The sequence below is a fragment of the Pipistrellus hanaki genome (genome assembly GCF_964339955.1).
Source record: "Pipistrellus hanaki genome assembly, chromosome: 4".
Taxonomy (NCBI): Eukaryota; Metazoa; Chordata; class Mammalia; order Chiroptera; family Vespertilionidae; genus Pipistrellus; species Pipistrellus hanaki.
In genome coordinates, this window is record NC_140506.1 from 52592041 (window position 1) to 52618655 (window position 26615).

General features: G+C 33.5%; 1 protein-coding gene across 16 annotated transcripts in view; it reads left to right on the forward strand.

Moving 5' to 3' along the window:
- PPIP5K2 (diphosphoinositol pentakisphosphate kinase 2) overlaps positions 1-26615 on the forward strand; it is a 61713-nt gene that overhangs the window by 18399 nt on the left and 16699 nt on the right. For 7 of the 16 annotated variants that reach the window (XM_084881806.1, XM_084881795.1, XM_084881804.1 and 4 more), the window contains exons 9-25: positions 347-468; positions 1641-1742; positions 2325-2411; positions 3408-3487; positions 3575-3680; positions 4576-4661; positions 7639-7764; positions 7904-8025; positions 8301-8483; positions 13369-13510; positions 14265-14488; positions 15868-15995; positions 16570-16684; positions 20780-20887; positions 20978-21094; positions 24075-24239; positions 26065-26185. In XM_084881806.1, coding sequence (XP_084737932.1) covers positions 347-468; positions 1641-1742; positions 2325-2411; positions 3408-3487; positions 3575-3680; positions 4576-4661; positions 7639-7764; positions 7904-8025; positions 8301-8483; positions 13369-13510; positions 14265-14488; positions 15868-15995; positions 16570-16684; positions 20780-20887; positions 20978-21094; positions 24075-24239; positions 26065-26185 — 2134 coding nt within the window. Of the gene's footprint in view, positions 1-346; positions 469-1640; positions 1743-2324; positions 2412-3407; positions 3488-3570; positions 3681-4575; positions 4662-7638; positions 7765-7903; positions 8026-8300; positions 8484-13368; positions 13511-14264; positions 14489-15867; positions 15996-16569; positions 16685-20779; positions 20888-20977; positions 21095-24074; positions 24240-26064; positions 26186-26615 lie in introns of all 16 variants that reach the window. The other 9 variants (XM_084881807.1, XM_084881798.1, XM_084881801.1 and 6 more) reach the window with 4 other exon arrangements.

Consider the following 26615-nt stretch of genomic DNA (forward strand, 5'->3'; position numbering starts at 1 on the left):
CTACTAGCACAAAATTTATCAAAGCCTATATATGTTTTTACTTTTGTTTTTTAAAGAAATGTTTCTTGAGAACTGGATTAAAAAAATTTTTTTTTTTGTCTCCTTAGTTCCTTAAACATTATTGTTCTACATCTACTTTATAATAATGATTATATGGCATGTGTTATATATTTTCAGGGTACTGAAGTTACAAATAAGTAATACCATTTTTTTTTATTATAAAGTAAACTAGTAAACAATAATACACTTTTTGGCATTTATATAATTTGATATGTTCTAACAAGCCTGGGAATTTGTGAATATTAATTCAAATGGAACTTTAAATTTTATAATTTATTTTAAATAGCAAACAGTTTGTGGCTTTGATTTATTGCGAGCCAATGGACAGTCCTATGTCTGTGATGTCAATGGCTTCAGTTTTGTGAAAAATTCCATGAAGTATTATGATGATTGTGCAAAAATACTTGGGTATGAATTTTTTTCTTTATATTTCTTCTTTACCTTTATTACAGCTAATATATACTAGTTATACAGAAACTAAATAATTATCAACATCAAATGATTAGGATTTTGTTAGCACTGTAAAAATCACTGTTTATAAAATGGCAACCCCGAAGACCATGCCAAATCATGACTTATAATTTGAGTTATCAAAGATAGATTAATTTATGACCAGTGTAGATAAAGGCTTAAAGGCTTCTTCATAGATTTAGAAATGCTATGGTTTCATTCTCTTATGTGGCACAAAATTAACATTCATGAAGTATATAACCAGAGTGAAATAGAAGTATTTGGAATTGAGGATTGTTTTGAATAATACTACTTTTTAAAAAGTATGTTACTTAAAGATCTTATGAGATTATCAACTGAATGTAAGAGAAATTATTGCTTACAGAAATGCCATCTTTATATTCTTTAACCTGTTTATACCCTGATTTAAAAGACGTACAAAACAAGAGCTATCTCTAAACCATTTTAAAGTATATATGACAAAGCCATAAGAAACTTACACTTTAAAATGTATTTTCATAATTGGAATCAGCTTTTATTGTATATTTCAAAGGTTTGTGAACTTATCCTTAAAGTGAAATTTGGGAGCTTACTAAATTTTAGCACAAATTCTAAACTAAAACAAAACCAAAAGTATTTTTTAATTACTTAAACATGTTTGTTAACCCTTTTAATAATGTGATAGAAATTTGTTAAAAACGGGCAATGGTATTTAAAATAGCTTATTTGTGACCTATACATTAGTAAGAATTGATTAGTGACCATACAGAAGAGATCATCTTTGGTTTTAGAACCTTTGTAAAGTATCGATAGATCTGATACCGTTATAGTGAATTATTTGAATATAATGTGACTTACATTTTTAAAACTAAGGTATATAAGTAAATACTTTTAAATTTATGGTATCCCATTAGTGTGTTCTGATACACGAGTTTAGAACTGTTTGTCTAATTTTTCATGATCAGGATTGATTCTCTGGGTTACTTATGTGCAGTTGTTACAATAATCACTAGATAGAGTTTTGCTCCTATGATTTTCTCATTTTTGTCTTAAAATGAAGTACTTTTTATTTTATTTTATTTATTTATTTATTTATTTATTTATTTATTTATTTGTACTTTTCCTCAAAGCAATATTGTGATGAGAGAGCTTGCTCCACAATTTCATATCCCCTGGTCAATACCCTTAGAAGCTGAAGATATCCCAATTGTACCAACTACATCTGGAACTATGTAAGTTTGAGTATTTTCATTTAGAAATTCCTTCGGTTTTCCCCAGTAGTCTGTGCTATTACAATAAAGATTAAATTTCTGAATGATTATTAGATATTTTATTTAGTATATTTTCATTTGGTCCACTTTGCAGATGGAGCAATAGAATATATGCTTTTACAGGGATTCTCTTGAAATAAAATCCCCCAAAACGCTGAATAATTGTAGAACTGTTTAATTAAACCATAAAAATAAAAGAGTTGACAACAGATGTATTACTTAAACTTTTATAATTAGTGGTCATGCAACTTTGGAATGCTTAGCATGTAGAGGAAAAATGTAAAGTTATATTTTAAGTTATTTGAACGAATATTGCCAAAGTGTTTCATAACATTCTAGTTTACGTTACTGCTTGAAACTTACTTATACTCAGGTGAATTGACCAAATTGTTCATATTCACAGCTTAGAGACTTACATTAACATATTAAACATTCTCAGAAGTCCTGGGAGGGAGGATGACAAAAGTATTTAATTTTGTTTTTAAACCCATATTTCCAAACTTACTTAACACAAATTGAGAATTTCTTTTGTTTTAATTTTAGGATGGAACTTAGATGTGTCATAGCTGTTATTCGTCATGGGGATCGAACACCAAAACAAAAAATGAAAATGGAAGTGAGGCATCAAAAGTATGTGCTAAGGGAGATAATTTAATACTCAGAAGATAATTTATTATTTTTGATAGATGATTAGCTATTTATTACTATATCATATAGAAAAACTGTTTACTACTATTTATTGGCATTAATATTTAAACCTATGGTTGCAAACAGAATCCATTTAAAATAATTGTATATATCAGTATCTGAAAATTATTGTGGCAGTATCTATAAATGACCCTCAGTCTCACCTAGTTTTCATTTATTGCTGTAAATATGTTCTATTTAATCTCGGTTTATTATTCTCTTATATTGCTCTCTGATAGTCATTAACCTCCCAAACTTCTAGAAGAAAATTACTATGATAAAAGTTTATGTTTTTTTCTATTTAGTATTTGACATGGGAAACCTGAGCCATTAAATATATACTGAAACATATTTTTTAAGTATATATGTGTGTGTTGTGACTTCAGAGAACATATATTTCAGATATTTTGTTTTATAATCATATAAAAAATCATATTTTTATCATGAGAAACTTTTTCATATAATTTGGTGATTATTAGTTTGATATGGATTAGGGAAATATAAAAATATATCAATCCCCGAAATCGGTTTGGCTCAGTGGATAGAGCATCGGCTACTGACCAGGTTCGATTCCGGTCAAGGGCATGTATCCTGGTTGCGGGCACATCCCCAGTAGGGGGTGTGCAGGAGGCAGCTGGTCGATGTTTCTCTCTCATCGATGTTTCTGACTCTCTATCCCTCTCTCTTCCTCTCTGTAAAAAACTCAATAATATATATATATTTTTTAATATATATACATATCAATCAATGTAAAGAAACAACATGGTATAGTGAAGGAGGGAAAGAGGACACTATTTGAAATTCAAAGAGCCTGAGTCCCATATCTATGATTTGTTATTATTATAATTCTATGTCTATTATTTATTAAAATTGATTTAAATATATGGTGAAAATATTAATTATTGCAAATAACTAATAGTGCTCTATCTTTTTTATAAGATTTTTTGATCTTTTTGAAAAGTGTGATGGATATAAATCTGGGAAATTAAAACTCAAAAAGCCAAAACAATTACAGGCAAGTGCATTTGATTTCTTGTTGAATTTTAAGTTGTTAATGGGAAAGTTATATAAAAATGTAATTCTTTCTTAACTTATTTTACAGGAAGTGCTGGATATTGCACGGCAACTTCTTACGGAACTGGGGCAAAATAATGATTCTGACATTGAAGAAAACAAGTCAAAACTTGAACAACTTAAGACTGTGTTAGAGATGTGAGTATCTATGAACCCCTTAATTTTCATGATGACTTGTAATGTTTTGAAAATATGTGTGACTTTCCTTGTTAATGTCCTTCAGCTCGATATTTTTAATTTTTATCACTATAGCAGAGGAGAAATTAGTGAAAGCCTATTGAGATTTTTATTCTTACCAGTGAGAAAATAGATGTTGTATTGAAGTTTATTGTTTTACTTTTAATTTTAATGAAAAGATGAAAAGAGGACATCAAATTTGGATCTTCTATGAAGTACTACTTAGTATGAAGCTCTCTTTGCTAACTTGACAACATAATGTCTATACTTTGTCATCTCTTCAGAATCATCTAAATTTTGTAGAGAAACATTGTTTTTGTATTATTATTATTTTTGTAATCCTCATCAGATTACATTTTCTTGATTTTGGAGACGAGGAAAGGGGAGAGAGAGAGAGAGAGCGAGAGAGAGAGAGAGAGAGAGAGAGAGAGAGGAGACAGAGAGAGAGAGAGAGAGAGAGAGAGAGAGAGAGAAATGAGAGAAACATTCATGAGTTTCATGAGTTGCCTCCTGCAAGCTTCAAGTGTCCCAACTGGGCCAGGAGCAAACCTGCAACTTAGATATATGCCCTGACTGGGAATCAATTCCTCAACCTTTTAGGGTACTGGAGGATCCTCCTACCAACTGAGCCACACCTGCCATGTCTCCATTTTCATTTTTAAGGTGCTAGAATGACTACTTTTCTAACTGATTTTCTACTAGGATATTTCGAAGCATTCAACAAGGTAATTACAAATAGAGGAGGCAATAAATGTAAGGTTTAGTTTTTTTCTATAGATGGATTAGTTTTTTTCCAGGAGGTAATATTGAACACTTACTGAATATTGTTCATTCTGTTTGCCATTTTATTTTTCAGGTATGGCCACTTTTCTGGAATAAATCGTAAGGTGCAATTAACCTATCTCCCTCATGGTTGTCCTAAAACATCTAGTGAAGAGGAAGGTGTGTCATTCTTAATGCCTATTGTGCTTTAATTATATGAAAGGATTGGTTTGCTTTTTAGTGGTATTTTGTTAATTGCTTTCTATCTAAAATGTAGATTTTATCCTTTAAGTAAAGGGTAGATTTTATTATATTGAAAACTTCATAGAACTCTTTTACTCTGGAGTTGTTTCAGAAAACTTATTTATTTATAACTAAGTGGTATTTAATGAGCCTCTCCCTCTATTGGTAGAAGTGGTCAAACTATTCAGTATGGAAGCTCAAAAAGTATGAAAAGACTATTTTAAAAAAATACACAATCAATGTGTTTGAAAATAGATATTTTTTCTCAGAATGAGCATTTAAATATGGTTAGTCTCTTCAGAGCAGTCAGCTCAAAAGTTCATATACTAATTTACCTTTCAAAAGAAAAATAGAGGTTAGAAAAGTCATTTTGTGGAGAAATGCAGATGTCCAATAATATAATCTTATCTAATAAAGAGGGAATATACAAATTGACTGTCACACCATCAAAAAGATGGTGGCACCCATAGCCACAAGATGGCAGCACCCAGTTCCCTCAGCCCCGACAGAGTTCCCCAGTCCTTTCAGCTCCACTGAGGGCAGGTGGCAGGCATGCAGTGGCCAGACCCACCCTCAGCCCCCCAGCCACCCAGAGCGGTCCCAAGGTGCAGGCAAGCCTCTTATGGTAGCTGCCCAGGGCCCCCAAGGCTCAGATAACCAGGACCAGCCAAAGCTTGTGCTGCTGGCAGTGGCAGCAGCAGAGGTATGATGGGGGCATCACCTTTTCCTGATTGCCAGGTTGCCTCCCATCCCTGAGGGTGCCCCGACTGTGAGAAGGGGCAGGCCAGACAGGGACCCCCCCAAACAGTGCATGATTTTTCATGCACTGGGCCTCTAATATGATAATTACTCTTGCTTATCACATTGGGAAAGTATTTTCTTATTTTATTCTTTTCTCAAATTGGTAATAAATAATGCTGATGAGAATGTAGCATGGCAGGATTTCAGTCTACTGGTAGGAGTATAAATTGATGTAACTCTTTGAATAGTAATATGTCAATATCTTTATATCAGGCACTTCAAAAAATATTCATATGTTTTAACCTTACTTCTACTTACACGAGTTTATCCCAAGGAAATAATTGAATATTCAGGGGAAGATTGATCTATTGGAACTTTCAAAATGGCATTATTTATACTACAAAAGTTGAAGTAATGATTTTCATACATACAAACAGAACTTAGACTATGCTGATCTTTATATATTTACCAGAGGCCCGATGCACAAAATTTGTGCAAGAGTAGACCTTCCTCCCCCTGGCTACTGGCACTGGCTTCCCTCTGGTAGGTACCCAGGACTGGGGCTTCCCTCGCAGCCCCGGGTTCATCTGGAAGGACTCATTTGAAAGAACATCTGGTCTAATTAGCATATTATGCTTTTATTTTTATAGACTAGAGGCCCTGTCACGAAATTCGTGCACTGGGTGGGAGGGCTGTCCCTCAGCCCAGCCTACACTGTCTTCAATATGGGACCCCATGGGGGGTTTCCAACTGCCAGTTTAAGCCCAATCCCAAACCAGCAATCGGACATCCCTCTCACAATCTGGGATTGCAAGCCCCCAATCATTCACCTGCCTGCCTACCTGAGTGCCCCTACTACTTCTGCCTGCCAGCCTGATCACCCCCTAACCACTCCCCTGCCAGCCTGATTGATATCTAACTGCTCCCCTGCTGGCTCAATTGCTTCCAACTGCCCTCCCCTGCAGGCTGTGTCACCCCCAACTTTGCTCCCCTGCAGGCCTGGTCACTCCTAACTGCCCTCCCCTGCTTGCCTAGTCACCCCTTAACTGCCCTCTGCTGGCCTGATTGTCCACAACTGCCCTCCCTTGCCAGCCATCTTGTGATCACATGGGGTGGCCATCTTGTGTGAGGGCATAATGGTCAATTTGCATATTACCTCTATATTACATAGGATTTTAAAAATTTGATGTGTTGTCTTCTTATTGTACTGATGACTAATAGCAATAAGCTTAATTTCTTTTATCTTAATCTTTATGATAAATATACATTCCACAAATAACTAAATTAAAAGTCAGTTAATTAAATGTTCTTCCATAAATTAATATTCGTGTGCATGGTAAAGCACAAAGAACTATTAACTAGCCCTAGGGGAAGGGTGATTTTCTATCATTTCTAATGAATCATCAAGTTCTTTAGCACTTACATTGCTTGTTTTTAAAATATCTTTGTTTTTGTAGCATAACACAGAAGTTAGGACATAATAAAGGTCAGATCAAAATTAAGTATACAAATTGCTTACTTATGGTACCTCCTCTGAGTCTGAGAAAATACTTGGTCTGGGATATATAGAGATTCCACAATTTCAAATTTTATTTTACTTTTAAATTACACTTGACATACAGTATTACATTAGTTTCAGATGTACAAAACAACAATTAAACATTTCACAAGTCTTAACTTTAAAAGCTGCTCTTGGCTACATTTTTTTGTATATCTCACCTATATAATTCAATTATAATTAATTTTAGGCTCTGTCATTTCACATCTTCCTAAAAATTATGCAAATCACTGATTCCTAATCATAGAAAAGGGATATATCTTCTTCACTACAGCTCTTGATATAAAGACAAGATCTGGATCCCATCATCAAGGAGCTCTTAATCTAGCCTGTGTAGCACAATTACATACATTGCCATTATACCACTATGAGAGCAGTGAGAGAGAAGCAATACTTCCTTTCAGAAAACTTGGAAAGAGCCTATCCCAAAGTATGGATGAGATTTTGAGATTTTTAATAGGTGGAATAAGAGGTATTTCTGTCAGAAGCCTACCAAGAGAGGTATGTTTAAGGTACAAAGTAATACCTAAGCGCCACAAAGAAAAATTAATCTTGAAACATGTGTTTAAAATAAACAAATTTGACATTTGCTTTATCCACTCACATGTATCCTAGACAGCCGAAGAGAAGAGCCATCCTTACTTTTGGTTCTAAAATGGGGAGGAGAACTAACTCCTGCAGGCAGGGTCCAGGCTGAAGAACTTGGAAGAGCTTTCAGGTGTATGTATCCTGGAGGTCAAGGTAAATCTTGGAGTTTCTCTAATTTGGTTAAATTTATACATTATGTTTTCATATCTTTATGTATTTTGAGACATTAAATGTTTATAGAAATATAGTGAAATAAAAATATAGCTTAAGTGATTTGAGGATTTATTTTCAGGAGATTATGCAGGATTTCCTGGTTGTGGATTACTTAGATTGCATAGTACCTACCGACATGACCTCAAAATATATGCCTCTGATGAAGGACGAGTGCAGATGACTGCAGCTGCTTTTGCCAAGGTATAAGTCAATGTTTTTAGAATTACTGGAATTTTTACCTAATATTTTTATCAGATATTTTAGTAAGTATTTTTACTAAGACAGTGTTAAATTTTCAAATCTGAAACTTTCAACTAAAGCCCTGAAATGACAGTGACAAATTATATTAGTAATAAAATTTATTGTAAATAGTTTACACCTTATAAAATTCAGCAGGTAACAAAATAATTGTGATACTTTCTATTGTTTTATATAATAATTTTAAAAACTGTGTTGGCTTTATTTAACATGTTTAGGGGCTATTGGCACTGGAGGGAGAGCTCACACCCATCCTTGTTCAGATGGTAAAAAGTGCTAACATGAACGGTCTTCTGGACAGTGATAGCGACTCTTTGAGCAGTTGTCAGCAACGTGTGAAAGCAAGACTTCATGAAATACTTCAGAAGGACAGAGATTTTACTACTGAAGATTATGAAAAGGTGGGTCTTAACAAACTCTTTTACATGTGAAATATTATACACACAGAAAAGTACAAAAACATACACTTAGCCTTTATTGTATTGTATCATATAATCATTACCATTCAAATAGAGAAATAGAACATTTCAACAACTGTAGCCTCTGTTTACCTATCCTGATTGCAACCTCTATCCTGGCTTTTTATGTTGCTCTTTTTCATAATCATATCACTGGATAAATCTGCATCTCTGATTATTATTGTTTTAGTAGGTTGGGCTCTTTTTTAAGCTTCAAATTATAGAATTATGTTTTCTTTTATGTGTGGCTTCTTTTACTTAACATTGTATGTGAAATGCACATGTATTTTTGAGGATTTTAATAGTTAATAATCATCTATCTCTATGTAGTAGTTTATTTCAGATGTTGGCAAACTTTCTCTGTAAAATACCAGGTAGTAGATATTTTAGGCTTTGAAGTTTACATTTGGTCTTTTGTTGCATAATCTTTTTTTTTTTTTTTTTTTTTTAACCACCTTTGAAAAATGGACAAACCATTCTTAGTTAGTGGGCTGTGTCAATGGCCACATTTGCCCTGCAGGCCTTATTTTTACCCCATGTTCTATTATTGTTATAGTCTTAGGCTATTTGATTAATAATACTATGACTATCCTTGTGTGGGTCCTATTGCATATGAGTATATGCCTCTCTTGGATCTCTTCTAGGAGTAGAATTGTAACCCACAATATGCTTATGTTTCAGTATCAGTAGACAATGGCCAACTGTTTTCCAAAGTCATTGTCCCAATTACACTCCCATCAAAGTTCCTTGAGAATTGTCATTGTTCTACATAGTCTCTGTTCATGTCATTCTCAAATTAATCAATTTTGACCATTCTGAAAATATCAATAGATGTATAGTAGTACTTCATAGGATAATCCTCTTTCCTGAGGACTTCTCTTCAAGCCTTTTTCTTCTACTACTTGTCTGTGTTTTTCTATTTGAGTGGTAGAAGTTCTTTATATATTTCAGGTAGGAGCTCCTTTTTATATATACTACCACTTATTCTGAGCCTTTATTATATCTTTTGATAAACAGAAATTCCTATTTTTCATGAATTTCAAGTTCAATGTTTTCCATGTTATTAAATGCATATAAATTTAGAGTAGATATATTTCAATCAGTACTTTTTGCCTCAAAGTTTACTTTGTCTGAGATTAATATAGCTACAACAGTCATTTTTCTCTTATTTGGTGTTTGCATAGTATATCAGATTACTTTTAATCTTTCTGAAACTGTATTTCTTAGGTATCTCTCTTAAAATCTGCATATACCGTATTTTCCGGCGTATAAGACGACCCCCTAATTTTACAGTTAAAACATAGGTTTAGGCCTATATTCACTGTATAAGACTACCCCCCACTTCAAAGAAAAGACTTACTTTGCCGTCAAGATCTGCAGGTAATTTTTGTGCAATTTTGGTCTTTTGCCCCCGATTTTCGGTTGACGTTTTTTCATTTCAAAAGTCGTCTTATACGCCAGAAAATACGGGTAGTTGTTTTTTGAATAATTCTTATGAGAATTTTGTTTTATTCTCTCGTTGGAATTGATACTTTTTTTATTTTTCTTAGTTTGACATTTTTGTTTCATTTTACTATTTGTGTTGATATTACCCCAGAGATAGCAGTAGGCTTCTATGACTTCTAAAAGTTGAAGGTTTACATCATGCTTTTATTCTCTTCCTGGACAATGCAAGGACCCTAAAGAGGGCTTTTCAAAGTTTAAATTGCATAAGAATTGTCTGGGGCCTTGTTAAAAAAATGCAGATTCTGATTCATATCTGGAGTGGGGAATGGAATTTTGCACTTTTAATAAGCTTCCAATTCATGCCAATACTATTAGTCCTTAAACTATATAGCAGTAAGGCCCCAAATCATTGTAACATTTGCTCAGCTAGCAATTTACATGATACAATAAATACAATGTTGTTTATTTTTATTCTGTATATTTTAAACCCCACAATGTGTTATTTTTGTTACTCTTTTATAAAAGCAATATTTATTTAGATTTACCTATGAATTGACTCTTAAATTACCTTTTTTTCTTTCTGTTTGGAGAGCAATATAGTCATTCTGTTAGTATCACTTTATTGATGGTGAATTCTTTTTTCTTCGCTTAAAAATGTTTTTATTTCAACTTTCCTCTTAAGATATTTTTTTTCTGAGTATAGAATTTTAGGATAGCACTTACTTTTTTTTATTGCTTTGAAGATGTTGTTTTACTATCTAATAGCTTCCAGTGTTTATCTTGAGAAGTTAGTTGTTGATCTTATTATTTCACCTTTGAAGATAATTTTTAAAAATAACTCGTTTTGGCATAGTTTAATCTTTGGTTTTCAGCAGTTTTTCTAATTTATGTCTAGATGTAAATTACTTTTTAATTTTTCCTTCTAATAGTTTCTAATAGGATTCTTGCGTTTTCAGCTTTAGTTTTAAGAAGTTTTTGTTTTGTTTTCCTTATTACTTTCTTCTAGGTTTCCAAACATATGCTTGCTAGAACTTTGTCTTATCCTTTCTTTGGATTTTTTTTCATCCTTTTTTCTCTGTAATTTATTCTGGATAATATCTTCTAACCAGTTTCTAATTTACTATATTTATCTCTGGCTGTATCTAATGTACTTATAAAGTCAGCCAGTGTATTTTTTAATTTCAGAATTTCTGTTAACTTCTTTTTTAAGTATAATATTTTCATTTTTTGATAATATGGAATTCTTTGATAATTTTCAATATTTTCTTATATCTTCTTGATCATAGAAAGTCTCTCTTTTTTTAGATTTTGATAATTTTATTACTTAGAGTCTCTAGTTCTATTTCTGTTGTTTATTCTCCTGATTGTTATTCATGATGTCCTGTTTTCTTGTGTGCCTGAATACATTTAATTATGGTTGAATACTTTGTGGAAATAAATAGAATATTACCATCTTCCAATAAGATTTTTTATTTGTCCTTGCTATATACCTTTGGACATAGCAATCTAAGATTGCCTTAATCCAGTTTCAGAACAGATCTTTTTGGATCAGCAGTTGACCTGAACCTGATCTGCATTTTGTTGGTGGATTAGTTTGCCTCTGATTCACTCTCACTTTTCTGAGGCAGTTTATCAGTGTTATACCTTTGGAAATTCTGGACTTCACTTTTGCTCCCTTAGCCTAGAGCAATGGTCAGCAAACTCTTTAGTCAACAGAGCCAAATATCAACAGTACAACCACTGAAATTTCTTTTGAGAGCCACATTTTTTAAACTTAAACTATATAGGTAGGCACATTGTTATTAACTTAATTAGGGTATTCCTAAGCTGACCTTTGCTAAAAACTCAAGGGACCAAAGAGCCTCATGTGGCTCTCGAGCTGCGGTTTGCCGACCACTGGCCTCGTAGGACTATTAAAGCTCTACTCCACTTCTCTGCTGTCTATTCAAGATCAACAATTGTCTCCAGTTCAGAAACAGCCTTAAATGCCACATTCACACTCTCTATATGAGTTTTGGTTCTATAATTCTTTATTATATTATTAGAGTCCCGGTACACAAATTTTGTGCATGGGGAGTGACCTTAGGGCAGTGTTTTTCAACCTTTTTTGGGCAAAGGCACACTTGTTTCATGAAAAAAATCACGAGGCACACCACCATTAGAAAATGTTAAAAAATTTAACTCTGTGCCTATATTGACTATATATAAAGTAATTCTCTTGAATAGGAATCAAATAAACACAAAGAAAGTATTTTATAATTACTTTATTATGAAATATTAAGTAAACAAAATAGTGAAAAATTATAAAATTCTTGTCTTGTCTGCACCTACGGCACACCAGGCAACATCACTAGTGTGCCGCGGAACAGCGGTTGAAAAACGCTGCCTTAGGGGATGTCCGGACAACTCACTCCTTAACACCCGCCTGCTTGCTGCTCCTTAGTGCTGCTGTGGAGGCAGGAGAGGCTCCCACCACCACTGCTGTGCTCACCAGCCGTGAGCCCCGTTTCTGGCTGAGCAGCGCTCCCCCTGTGGGAGCACACTGATCACCAGGGGGGCAGCTACTGCATTGAGCATCTGCCCCCAGTGATCATTGTGCATCATAGCGACCGGTCATTCTGGTTGTTTTACCGTAATGGTCCCTTAGGCTTTTATTATATAGATTATCAGATACCTCAAAGCAGAAGTATACAAGTTCTTTGCCCAAAATTTTTATGTATTTACAATGGTTAGATTAAGCTGAACTACTAGTTCATCATAATGAGAAGTAGAACTCTACACTTTTTATTATTTGTAGAAACTTCCTCATTTGATGGAGTTAAGTAACTTGCCAAGCTAAGTATAAAAACTAGAATTTGAAACTATCAATATGTTGTTATTAATGGCTTTTGTTGACTTGTAAAAAATCTTATCACAAAGGAATTAGCATGGTGTTTAAGAGCACCAGCTCTATAGCCAGACTACCTGTTTTTTTATCCCACTCTTCACATTCCTGTGGTTGAGCTTGGGCTTAACCTCTAAATACCTCAACTGGAAGAAAAAAATTATTATAAAGAGAGAACCTTAGGGTTATTACATGTAAATCTGTGTCAAATTGTTAGAACAACATTTACTCATATTGAGTCAACAAATTGTTGACGTAAGTTAGAATAAAATGGCATTGTAAGTTGTAGTACGTCTGCCATATTTTCTCTGAAGATGATCTCAAGCTAAGGTTTTTTTTAACATGAAATTCTGAGGGTTTTGCTTCATTTTTAATCTTATTACTATATGATGTGTTCATTTTAATTTGTAGTATGGAATTATTCTTCAGTTTTGTATATTGTTATCTTGGACAGTTGTGCACAAACAGATGTAAAATATATACTTTATCCATTTGTAGCTTACTCCGTCTGGAAGCATTTCTCTTACTAAATCAATGCATTTAATTAAAAATCCTGTGAAGACTTGTGACAAAGTGTATTCTTTGATACAAAGTTTGACTTCTCAAATCAGACATCGCATGGAAGATCCCAAATCATCAGGTAAATATGTTTTTCTTAGAGCATAACACAAATAAAAATTGCTATTTGGTTACTATAAACATTTTAAAATAAGGTGCACTAATCTTAAAAAATAAAACTTCTCGTACTACATGTAGGTGTGAAAAAGAATAAATAGCTAAGTTTTAGTTGCTTTTCCCCGCCCCCGCCTTGATAGCATGAAAAAAAAAAAAGTTCTTATTTGGTTCATTCTGCAGCATTGCCAAATAGCTAAATAGCAAATAGACAGCATAAAAAGCAAGAGCAAACAATAAGAAGGTGACCCAGTTCTGAGACTAGCTTGGTTAATAACTTGGACAACCTTGTAATCTTGGATTACTTACTAGTAAAAGTAGGTCTTTGAATTATTTAATCTGTACGGTTTCTTTCTGTAATAACTGTCTACTCAGTTATGTGAATCTAATAAAATAATAAATGATAATATTAAAAAAGTTAAAATTCAAAATTGAAAATTTATTAGCTTCAAAGAGTTTTGTATATAATTCTTCTGTTTCTTACTATTGACGAGTGTACCGTATGGAAAGGTCTTTATAAGCCCAAGTTTTAACCTATATATACACCTTTATTCAAGTCTATAAAATATATGATTGTTAATAGCTTATGCCTATGGTAACATTTCCTAGCTCCTTAATAATTTTATCTTTGACATTCAAAAAAATTGCTAATTATCAATCTTTTAGCATATTCTTAATTTGACTTTTAACTTTAATATTTTAAAAATGTCATGTTGTTTTAGATATCCAGCTTTACCATAGTGAGACATTAGAGCTTATGCTACGTAGATGGTCCAAGCTGGAGAAAGACTTTAAAACAAAGAATGGAAGATATGACATTAGCAAAATCCCTGACATATATGACTGTATAAAATACGACGTCCAGCATAACTGTTCTTTGAAGTTAGAAGACACAATGGAATTATATGGTCTTTCAAAGGCATTAGCAGATATTGTTATCCCTCAGGTAAGTAATTCCTAGGAATCAAATTTCTTGGTGTTGTATAGATACTTTACAAATGTCTTATCAGTGGAAAAAAGACAGCTGATTTTCATGTTCATTTAAAACCCACAACTTCAAAAAGGAAACTAAATAATTATGAATTTATATTTTGAACCTTTTATTTATTATATGAAATTATTATTTGATTTTCTAATAGTTTGTTTCTAATAACTTGTTTAAAAAAATCTTTATTGTTGAGAGTATTACAGTTGTCCCCTTTTTTACCCCATTGTCCCCTTCCACCTGGTTCCTATCCCATCCCAGGTCCTCACCACCCTATTGTTTGTGTCCATAGGTAATGCATATATGCATATAAGATCTTTGGTTCTATTTTATTCATCAGTTTATTTTGTTCTTTAGGTTCATTTTTCATTGAACCTAAAGAACAAAAGAGCTACAGGAGGGCTGTACTGATATGAGAAGTTCTTAATGCTAAGTGAAGCGGGCGGGGGTGGGGGAATTATGTTGTAAAACAGTGTGGTTTTCCTGGTTCTATTTTTACAAAGAACATTTGTTACATCTATAAATTTAAGAGAAAAATTATACCTGCAGATTGGAGAGGGTTTAGGTGGGGCCGAGGGACCCCCTCAAATAACTGATTCATATAGTACACCTCTCTTGTCCACCTCACTTTCTGCCCTCTTCCTTTTCTCTCTTCTTATCCCATCTACACACACATCGTGGATTTTTCTCTTCTCATATCATCATTTTTTTACCTACCCCTTTGAACTAGTTTTTATTAGAGTCATTTTTATAATTTATTTTTATTTATACCTCATATTACAATCTCAAATAAATTTATTTAACCTATAGTAATTATAGATATCATGAATTTTGGTAATTTTATGGCTTTTTTTTTTTTTTTTTTTTTTTTTTGCCCACCACTAATTAAAACTTTTAAAAGTATTGGCCAAAGGCTTAATATAATTTGTTAACCTTTTTAATCTGACTTTTGAATAGATAAAAATCTCAGTTTTAACTTATATTTCTTTTCATATGTTTATTGACTATTTGTTCTGTGCTTCAGTGTTCGTATTCTTAATCCATCAAAACCTAACCTGCCAATTGAGTTGGACTACAACCCATAAATATTACATGCATCCATTCATCATCCCTTCTTCAGAAATTATTAGGTGTTTTTTTTTTTTCAGTCCTACCAAAAATTATTTCAATTATACTTAATAGTTTTGGGAATAGTATACTTAAAAAGCTACAGAAATGTAAACTAGAAGTTGTGTATCGTTTTTCTAAAAGTCTTATTACAATTTTTTCATTTAGCAGTGCACTTGTTAGAGGTCTTTGGCATTATACTTCTTTTTCTAATATCATATGTTTCTGTTCAGGAATATGGTATAACCAAAGCTGAAAAGCTGGAGATTGCCAAAGGCTACTGTACTCCTCTAGTTAGAAAAATTCGCTCAGACCTTCAGAGGACACAAGATGATGACACTGTAAATAAACTCCATCCTGTGTAAGAGACTGTACTGGTATTTAAATCTATAGTTATCTGTTTTGGTATACTTCAAATCTAAATCACTTTTTAATGTTCCTGTGAAGCAATTAGGAATGTGTCACGTGGCACATTGTGGAAATAAGGATTGCCTAGGTATTCCTAGTAACTAACTTCCAACCAGGATTCTTTTTTCCTCCAAATTGGGTAAGAACTGAAGTGAAAAGGAAAAAGGAATATGTGTCATTATTCACATAATTAAGCATGTACCCCATTCAGCAGCATAAACATTGTGAATTTCTTTAGTACTGTGACCTCTGTTATTTTTAGTAGAGGAGCTACAGTGAGCTGTCAGCAGTGAATTTGACTAATGTGAATTCTTCTTTGACTAATCTCAGAGGTCCCAGTTTCAATTATTTTCATGTTAAAGGAATATCTAATAAAATATTTTTCAATTGTAGTTGGAAGAGGGATAGATTTACTTACGGGGGTCTTTTACTTCTAGTAAGATTAAATTCCATTTTACAGAATAATTTTAATGCTTATTAAGTTTTGACTATATGGTTGTTTTACCATTGTCTGCTTTTAACTTTAGGTATTCCAGGGGTGTTCTGTCTCCTGAACGTCATGTCCGTACCAGATTATATTTCACCAGTGAAAGTCATGTACATTCTTTACTATCTATTCTTCGATATGGTGCCTTATGCAATGTAAGTAGAATAAGTTATTCCAGTCTACTTAACAAATGTTTCCTTGAATTTGTCATCACATTACTAATGTCTATTTTTACTGTGTAATTTTTTAATTAAATCTTTATTGTTGAAAGTATTACATAAGTTCCTCCCCCCCCCCTCAACATTGACCCCTTCAAATAATGAAGATTTGGTATCTAGATTCTGAATCTATCTTATTATTTGGACTTGATAGCTTAAGTTATTATCCAAGTTACTCCAAGGCTATTTCGAAGTTCTGGGCCTATCATATTTTCCAATTCATATGTCCTTTCCTCTTGTTTTGGGTCCTTCTTTGTTTCAACAAAGAATAGCAAAGTGGCATCCCTTGCAACATTGTAGGTTCGTGGAACTTTAACAAATGAAATAGTGAGTGGAAAAAACGTGGTCCTTAATTAGCAAGGCAAGAGCTAATCCATTCACTAATAACAATGGAATTGTTTTTGGAGAGGAGGGATATGTCTCCTGTGTAGTCCCCTTTTAACCCTTTTGCACTTATTTAGAAGGTGGAAAGAATGTGCAGGACATAGGAACCAATAGAAGGCCTGTAGTTGGAACATAATAATGAGTGATGGATAGATGGCAACAGGTAAGTTTGGAGAGCCAGTGCCTTGGATCACAAGGGGATTGGAAAGCCATTGAAATGTTTTAAGTAGGGGAAGTAAGTATATTTGATTACTGTGTGGACATTACATAGGTGGGTGTAGATATAAGGAAATCAGGAAGTTACCGAAATGTCTAAAAGATGATATAGTTTGAATCAAGGTGGTGGCAGTTAGAATTAGAGCTTGTTGAGTAAATATTGTATTTGGATGCACTTCTCAAAAACAAAAGCTGCATAACTCCATTCTTTAAAAATCTGTGCTCCCAAATAAAAGAAAAAACATTACATGTATTTATTAAAGTAAAAATTAAATGCTATAACAAATGAACTATAAATATTATCCCAACTCATATTGCCCATATAAGACCCTGTAACTAATATACTTAAAACCTTGTTCAATATCTTCCCAGTTGAAAGTTTTGATGTTTCAATGTGGCTTGGGTAAAATCTATTCCTCTATAATAGTTTTTTTAAAAGGTTTGGGAAATAAGATTAAGTAAGGTTTCAGGGAATACATATAATGAGCCTTAATTAAAGATAAATATCACATATCTTACTCATTTGTGGAATATAATGAACAACATAAACTGATGAACAAAAATAGAACCAGAGTCATAGAAGCATTGAACAGACTCTCTAACCTATGACCAAAGTTGGGGGTTAAGAGATCAACCAAAGGACTTGTATATATGCATATGAGCATAACCAATGAACACAGATCGGGGGAGGTAAGGGCATAGTACTGGGGGGGTCGGAGGGGTCAGGAAGAGTTTAATGGGGAGGGGGGAAGGGATACTTGTGTAATACTTTAAACAATAAAGAATTTAAATTTTTTTAAAAAATGAACCATCTCATTAGAACAAGATATTCCTATTACCAAGAAAATTCCAAGGGATTTTAGGAGCTCAAAGAGCAAATGTTAAAACAAAAGATGCTCTAAGTGTTCTTAGCACTTAGAAAATGACAAGAGTTTTAGGAGCTCTGTTCCAGAAACGGGGGGGAAAGAAGGATATATGTATATTTTATTATTCCATAGATGTAATTTCCCATATATAAAACATAATATCCAGTGGCCTTGAATGAAAATAATCGGTTAATACATGAACAATAGAAATATTTTTTTCTCCTAAATACATTGTTCTAAATTTCTTTAAAGTGATTCAACATTCTTTTTAAAATTCTGTATCCTGGCAACATGGAAGGGATATTTAGTGTTATGAATAATCTATGAAGGGATAATTGCAAATATTCAAAGTTAAGTCAGTAAAGCCTGCACTTGATTTTGCTTGGTTTTTAATATACCATTCACCATGTTGAAAGCAAAATGATGCATGTTTGAAAAGTAAAAACCAAATTAAGTCTTTAATAGCTAATAAAACATAAAGATATTGTATGCTAAAAATGCATACCCTATGTAATTTTTTTATATAATAAAAGCCTAATATACTAAGTGTCCAGTTGTCTGGTTGGCCGTTCAACCAATCAAAGCATGATATGCTAAGGCTGTTCAACTGCTTGCTATGACATGCACTGACCACCAGGAAACAGACAGTTGACTTGTTGACCAGTCGCTATGTCATGCACTGACCCTCAGGGGGCAGATGCTTTGACCCGTAGGTTAGCTTGCTGCTGAGTCTGACCAATCAAGACTGAGCAAGACAGGCCAGACATACCTTGGAGCCCTCTCATAATTCCTCCTGGCTGGCCAACCTCCTGTATCCCTCCCTGGCCCCAATCATGCTCCAGTGGGGTCCCTTGGCCTGGCTGGTACCCTCTTGCTATCTGGGACTCTTTGGGGATGTCAGAAAGCCGGTTTTGGTCTGATGGTGGAACAACCGGTAGCTATGATGCACAGTGACCACCAGGGGGCTGACACAACGCAGGAGCTGCCCCTGGTGGTCAGTGCACTCCTAAAGAGTGCCGCTCAACCAAAAGCCAGGCTAATGGCTGGCCAGCACAGCGGCGGTGTCAGGAGCCTCTCCAACTTCCATGGCAGCACTAAGGATGTCCAACTAATGGCCTAGGCTCACTCCCCCACCTAAGCCATCAATGGGACATCCCCAGAGGGCTCCCAGACTGTGAGAGGGTACAGGCTGGGCCGGGGCACGCCCCCCCCCTTTCCCCTCAGGGCACGAATTCTGTGCATCAGACCTCTAGTCTAATAATAAAAGTATAATATGCTAATTATACTGGATGTCCTTCCAGATAAAGCCGGGGCTATGAGGGAAACCTGTGTCCTGGGTGCCAGAGGGAAGCCAGTGCCGGCATAAGGGAGAAGGAAGGCCTACTCTTGCACGAAGTTCATGCATCGGGCCTCTAGTTCATATGTGTGTGTGTGTTTATGAATTCTTAAATATTGTGTTCAGGAGTATGCTACTAATTTTTATTTTATCTCTTCATTAAAACCTAGCAAAATATAACTGCAACAGTAAATTAGGTATTACATGATGTTCTTACTAATAGTGTAGTATTTAACTTAAACTCATTATTTATAATAATTTACATCTAATGAAACTTAGCGATGCTATGCTAATTTATGTTTTATCAAGTTTGAAAAAATATATATACATCTTTGCATGTACATATAAACACTTAATACAGATGCAGCTTTTGCTCCAGAGTAGTGCTTAGGTGGCGAGTGGCTGATCTAGTGGCTTGGCATTATAGCAATGTGAGATATGAATAGCCATACTGGGAAATGAACCTGCAACCCATTCATTCATGTTCCCTGACCGGGAATTAACCAGCAATCTCCTGGTGCATGGGATAATGCTCAACCAACAGCCACAGAGGCTGGGCCCTACTGATTTTTAACTGCCACCTGTGTGTCGGACCAGCCTGTTCTGTGTCGGACCAGCCTGTCCCTCCTACCATTCTCTACATGGCTTCTTCAGTGATAGGTTTTCTGTTCAGCTAGGTGGTTCTCAATGATGACTGTTTGGTAGTTTAGCTATAATGTTGATGTGGTTGTGGAGGAGGACAATACTGCTTTTACCATCTTGTCAGAAAGCCTTATGTTAAGTTACTACAAGAATTTCTAATACTTCTCATGAGATGTTTTTTAATTTTATTTTTTTAAATATGTTTTTACTAATTTCAGAGAGGAAGGGATAGGGGGACAGAGATAGAAACCTCAATGATAAGAGAGAACAATTGATCAGCTGCTCTTGCACGCTTCCACTGGAGATCAAACCTGCAACCTGGACATGTGCGCTGACTGGGAATCAAATCATGACCTCCTGGTTCATAGGTCCATGCTCAACCACTGAGCCATGCCAGCCAGGTTGATAAGATATTTTTTTAAATAATTTACTTAAGCTTAAATATAGTGGAGTTATTTTGAAAGATTTGTACATATATTCACCTTTCTTTGTGATATCACTCAGGATTAAGCAAAGTACCATAATAAATATAAAGTTACTTCAAGTAATATGAAATGAGAAAATGTTTTCCATATACTTTTTGTTCAGGAATCAAAGGATGAACAGTGGAAACGAGCTATGGATTATTTAAATGTTGTCAATGAGCTCAACTACATGACTCAGATCGTTATCATGCTTTATGAGGATCCTAACAAGGTAACCAAGTTACTGATGTGTATGTGTTACCCGAGGTAAATAAATAGTTTTAAGTTTCTTATTTTTCAGATGTTCTGTGATATTTTTTAGGATCTTACTTCAGAAGAACGCTTTCATGTTGAATTACACTTTAGTCCAGGAGCCAAAGGATGTGAAGAAGACAAAAATTTACCATCCGGCTATGGATATAGACCAGCTTCAAGAGAGGTAATGATGCTGAAACTTTCAGAGCTTGGTGACCACAAGAGAGCACTGCAGTGTTAGCTTTTCATGAAGTTTCTAAAAGAATTTTCTATCATGTGCTAGAATTCTTATCTTAAGTAGTGAGTAGCAAGATGATTTACATTTTTAAATTATGATTTAGATGGACATTTTTAGGCATGGTTGAATTTTATCTTTTATTTAGATTATTTTGGATTTTTAAGACCAGTATTTAGGATGGATAAAAAACTATAATTGTTTTAGTTTTGGTTTTTATTATTGTTTTACTTGAAGATTAATTCATGCTAAACACTGTGCTAAGCACTTGGCATGAATTGCATTTTAATCTTTATAGTAACCTTACAAGGTTAAATACGTACTCAGTTTAAAACTTTGTACTAAAATGTATTACATATTGATAAAAGTACATAAATCATAAGTATATACCTTAATGATATATTATAAAATGAACACAATTGAACACCCAGCTGAGTCATACTATAACAGTATCATTATTCCACAAGATCAGATTATGCCCTCTCTTTATCACAACCTCCCTGTCTTCTCCCCAAAGGTACATATTGTCATAGATTAACTTTGCTTATTTTTAATTATATATATGAAATCACAAAATATATGAGTAGTAGATTTGGCTTTTTCTTCCATTAAGTTTGTGAGATTCATCTGTTTTGTTCTTTGTTTTTGTTTCCATGTAGGATTCTATTAAATAAATATAGTAGAATGTGTTACTCCACTACACTTTGATAATCATTTTTTTTTCTAATTCAAGTTATGAAGATGAATGTTTTTATGAACACTATTTTACAAATCTTTTGGAAAACAAATGTACATATTTTTTTTGAACATACATCTAGAAGTAAATTGTTAAATCATAAGATATGCATGTATTCAACTTTAGAAGATACAGTCAAATAGTTTTCCCAGTTGTTTTCTAAAGATATTGTCATATCCTTTTACATACTTAATATGAGCAGTGTTTTTAATGTAACTATTTTGGGAGGCTTGTAGTGCTATCTCATTGTGGTTTAAATTTACATTATCCTTATGACAAGTAAAGATTAGCACCTTTTAGCATGTTTATTGGCCATTTGGATATGCTTTTTGGTGAAGTGCTACTGCCTAAGACCATTATGATAATGAATAGAAGTGTTGATACTAGGCATCCTTATTCATTCTTAAACTAAAGTGAAGAGGAATGTTCCAGAGATACCTTTTTGGAATTTTGAGATTTACAGAAACTCTGTAAATGAATTTTGAGAGAAGTAACAATTTTACAGTGTTAGATCTTCTAGTCCAGGGGTCCTCAAACTTTTTAAAGTGGGGGCCAGATCACGGTCCCTCAGAGAGCTGGAGGGCCGGACTATATGAACTACTAATCCCTACTATAACACCTTGGCTGCGCTCACTGCCCAAAAAACCTGGCGGGCAGGATCAGACTCCCCTGGGGGCTGCATGTGGCCCGCGGGCCGTAGTTTGAAGACCCCTGTTCTAGTCCAAGGACTTAATATATCTTTTGCTAGATACTATATATTTGATAAAATTAAGATATTTTTAAATGCTAGACCTGTTTTGTCAGATTAATTCCTAAGTTCTTTATATTTTTATGCCATCATAAATTATGTAAATTTCATTTTCTTTTATTGTCATATTGAATTTTAACTAATTTTTGTATAAATATTTTATTTATTTTTTAATATATCTTATTGATTTTTTACAGAGAGGAAGGGAGAGGGATAGAAAGTTAAAAACATAAGCTGCCTCTTACACACTCCCTACTGGGGATGTGCCCGCAACCAAGGAACATGCTCCTTACCGGAATTGAACCTGGGACCTTTCAGTCCGCAGGCCTACGCTCTATTCACTGAGCCAAACCGGTTTCGGTTGTATAAAGATTTTATAACTAGCAGCCTTACTAAATAGTGTTGATCATTCTAATAATTTATCCAGAGAGTCATTTGGATTTTCTATGTATATGGTTGTATCTCTTTGTTTATGATTTTCTATGTAAATGATTGTAACTCTAAGTATATGATTGTAATGATAACAAAAGTCCAGTAAAATGTTGAATAGATTTAGTAATGGCGGCACTCTTGTTTTTCAGTGACTTATTGTTAACTGTGTTGATTGTTTCAAATTTTTAGATATCTCTTATCCAGTTAAAGAAGTTCCCCTTTTTTTTCTATACCACTTAGTTTGATGAGGGTTTTTATGTATTTCTGTTCACTTCTTTTGTCTAACTTTATGTTTATGTGATTTGTTGATATATCAATAGTTGTATTTAGTTTTAGTTTATTCATTATTATTGCTTTAAAATATGTGTTTTACTATATAATTATGCCCCAATTTACTCATTCTATTATAGACAGGTATTTGGTATAAATTTTTTAACTTATCTGTCTCCTACACTTTATATACTGTGAGAGTCCTGCAATCTGAGATTGTATCTTATTCATCTGTGTCCTGGCAAATGGTAACACTCAGTAAATATTTAATGATTCATCAAATGATTGTTGTTTATGTATGCAGTCATCCCATTTGGTGGAAATATTTGGCATAGAATTTAAGTATTCTGAAATGTATAAATTCGAATGAAGTTTAGTTCATGCTTGGGTTGATACTGTATAACAAAACTGATCTTTACTCTTCTTTACAGTATTGTTCATTTATATTTGGGCATATAATGGAATTTAATTGTGCAATTTGTCTTATATGGCTTTTTTGTTGGATTATTGTTTAATTTCTCCATAGAGTATATGTATTTGTTAAAGTCAGCAACTCTGTCATCTGTCTCACAATACCCAGAATAATACGAGGCTGTTGTAAGAATTTAATTATTATTAATTTACTTGAATAAACAAACCTGTATATGTAGTTTCAGTGACAATACCAATTGGTGGTACAATTTGTTCATCAGAAGAGATTGTTGTTTTATCTGACCTTTATATGGTATATTTGTTTCCCACAGAATGAAGGCAAGCGACCTTTTAAAATTGATGATGATGAACCACATACTTCTAAAAAAGATGAGGTTGATCGAGGTGTGCTGTTGTTCAAACCTATGGTATCAGACCCAATTCATATACACAGGAAATCTCCACTTTCAAGATCTAGGAAGATGGTTACAAATGAAGTAAGTGCATGTGTCAAAGCATGTTTTTCATATAGGAAACTAACTATATTTTAATAAAACGGAAAAGAAAATACAGCTTTAATTATAGAATAGGACATAATTTTTTAATATTGTATCAGGAATAATATTTGGTTAAAAGTAAAGAGAAATTGCCAGTGATGCTTCAGCAACAACTGATTCCAATGATACTTGTAGATTAAGATATGAAATTCTAAATTGTTAGCCTGATTGCAAAAATCAATACAGGAATTTGAAATTTGATTATATAGTTGAAAAATTTGTATTAAGATCTACATTTAAATAACTAAAGCTAATTGTTATGTTCAATAATAAAATAACATTTAAATAGCTACTAAAATAACATTTAAAAGGAAAGTTGAACAGTTGGAATGAGTTTGTTAAATAAATCTATACTATCTGGCCGAAACCGGTTTGGTTCAGTGAATAGAGCATCAGTCTGTGGACTGAAAGGTCCCAGGTTCGATTCTGGTTAAGGGCATGTACTTGGTTGCCGGCACATCCCTGGTAGGGGGTGCGCAGGAGGCAGCTGGTCGATGTATCTCTCTCATCGATGTTTCTAGCTCTCTATTCCTCTCCCTTCCTCTCTGTGAAAAATCAATAAAATATATTTTTTTTAAATCTTTAATATCTGTATATATTTTTACTTTAAATGCCATTATTTTAGATTATCTATCTTCTTTCAGTCCGCAGACCAACGCTCTACCACTGAGCCAAACCGGCTTCGGCTAGATTATCTATATTCTTTGTCAGATGATTTTTCAAGCACTGATTGAGATCAGTGCTAACAAATGTTTCCTAAATGCATGAGTAGCAGTATAAAGCAATAATTTAACTTTAACACAGAAGAAACATCAACTTGTAAGTTAGAAAATATCTATATTTTTTATTTTAAAGCTTTTTTAAAAAGTATTTTTTATCAATTTCAGAGAGAGGTAGGGAGAAGATATAGATAGAAACATCAATGATGAAAAAGAATCATTGATAAGCTGTCCTGCACAACCCTTACTGGGGATCGAGCCCGCAGCCCAGATATGTGCCCTTGACTGGAATCAAACCTGGGACCCTTCAGTACGCAGACACTATCCACTGACCCAAACCAGCCAAGGCAGAAAATATATTTTGTTGCTAATTAAGTATACCAAGTCTTAAGAGTATAACATTATCTAGCAGTTGATGAATAAGAATATAAACAACAACAAAAAACGAATTATGCTCATTTCTATGGCCCCAAATTATACAAACATAAGTGACTTATGATTCTTAAGTTTCAAATATATCTGTGCCTTAATTTGACAGTTATGTTTAGAAAAAGCATCTACCAATACAATAAATTGTTGTAATTTTATAATGGAAATTGTATAGTAGTTAGGGTTCCCACTAATTTAATATTTTAGGTTAATTATAATAGAAGATGATTAACAATTGTAGAACTTGGGTTATTTGTTCTATTATAGTTTAATTAAAAATAATAAAACCTGGGGTTATGCTTAAGTATCTTTAATTTCAGAAAATAACCTAAGCTACCACTTGAGGGCAGTGATTTTGATGTTGCTGAACAAAGCAATTTGCTGTTAATCGGGTTTTCAGAATTTTACCAGTTTTCTCCTGCACTCCAAAAAGCCTTAAACACTGATTTAGCTATCATTTTGCAACTCATCTGTATTTGTAAAATCTTCAACAAAATCACTGCCCTTTGTTAACTCTTAAAACACAGAATACATTTATAAATATTTTCTCATAAATAGTTAAATAGTTGCTTTCAAGAGATTATTTCTATGCCATGCTAAACTTTTACTTTCATAAGGTAAATTATTCAAGTAAAACCTTGAAGACTCTTTCCAGCGTCTGCCATCTGCATGGATATCAGAAGTTTGTACTTCCAAAAGACACACAGAGAAAAAGACTATTCTCTTCATTTTGTGCAAGTAGATTTTACTCTGTCCTCACTGTCTGAAACCTGAACATGCAAACATATAAAATGAGAATGTTTGCTGCATGTTTTGCCTACTGTACTCTATAAATAATCTTTGGAGGGTGTACATAAACAGATAGTGTTGAAAGTATAAACAAGTACCATTTGAATCCATCTAAGGGTTACATTTTTTTAGTGTCTGGCAGACAGATTTTCTTTTCTACATTATATACATTGAAATCTCTTTCACCCCGTGCATAATTTTTTCATGCTTTGGGTTGGAAACTTTACCCGCTATAGCACAAAACCTCTTGAATATACAAAATTAAGCAGAATACTTTCATATTTTATAACTGCTAAGATAAACATTTTTTAAATCTCCAGGTTTAAGAGGGAAGAAATAACTATTAAGCAGTATAAATATATGTTGTATATTTAAGATA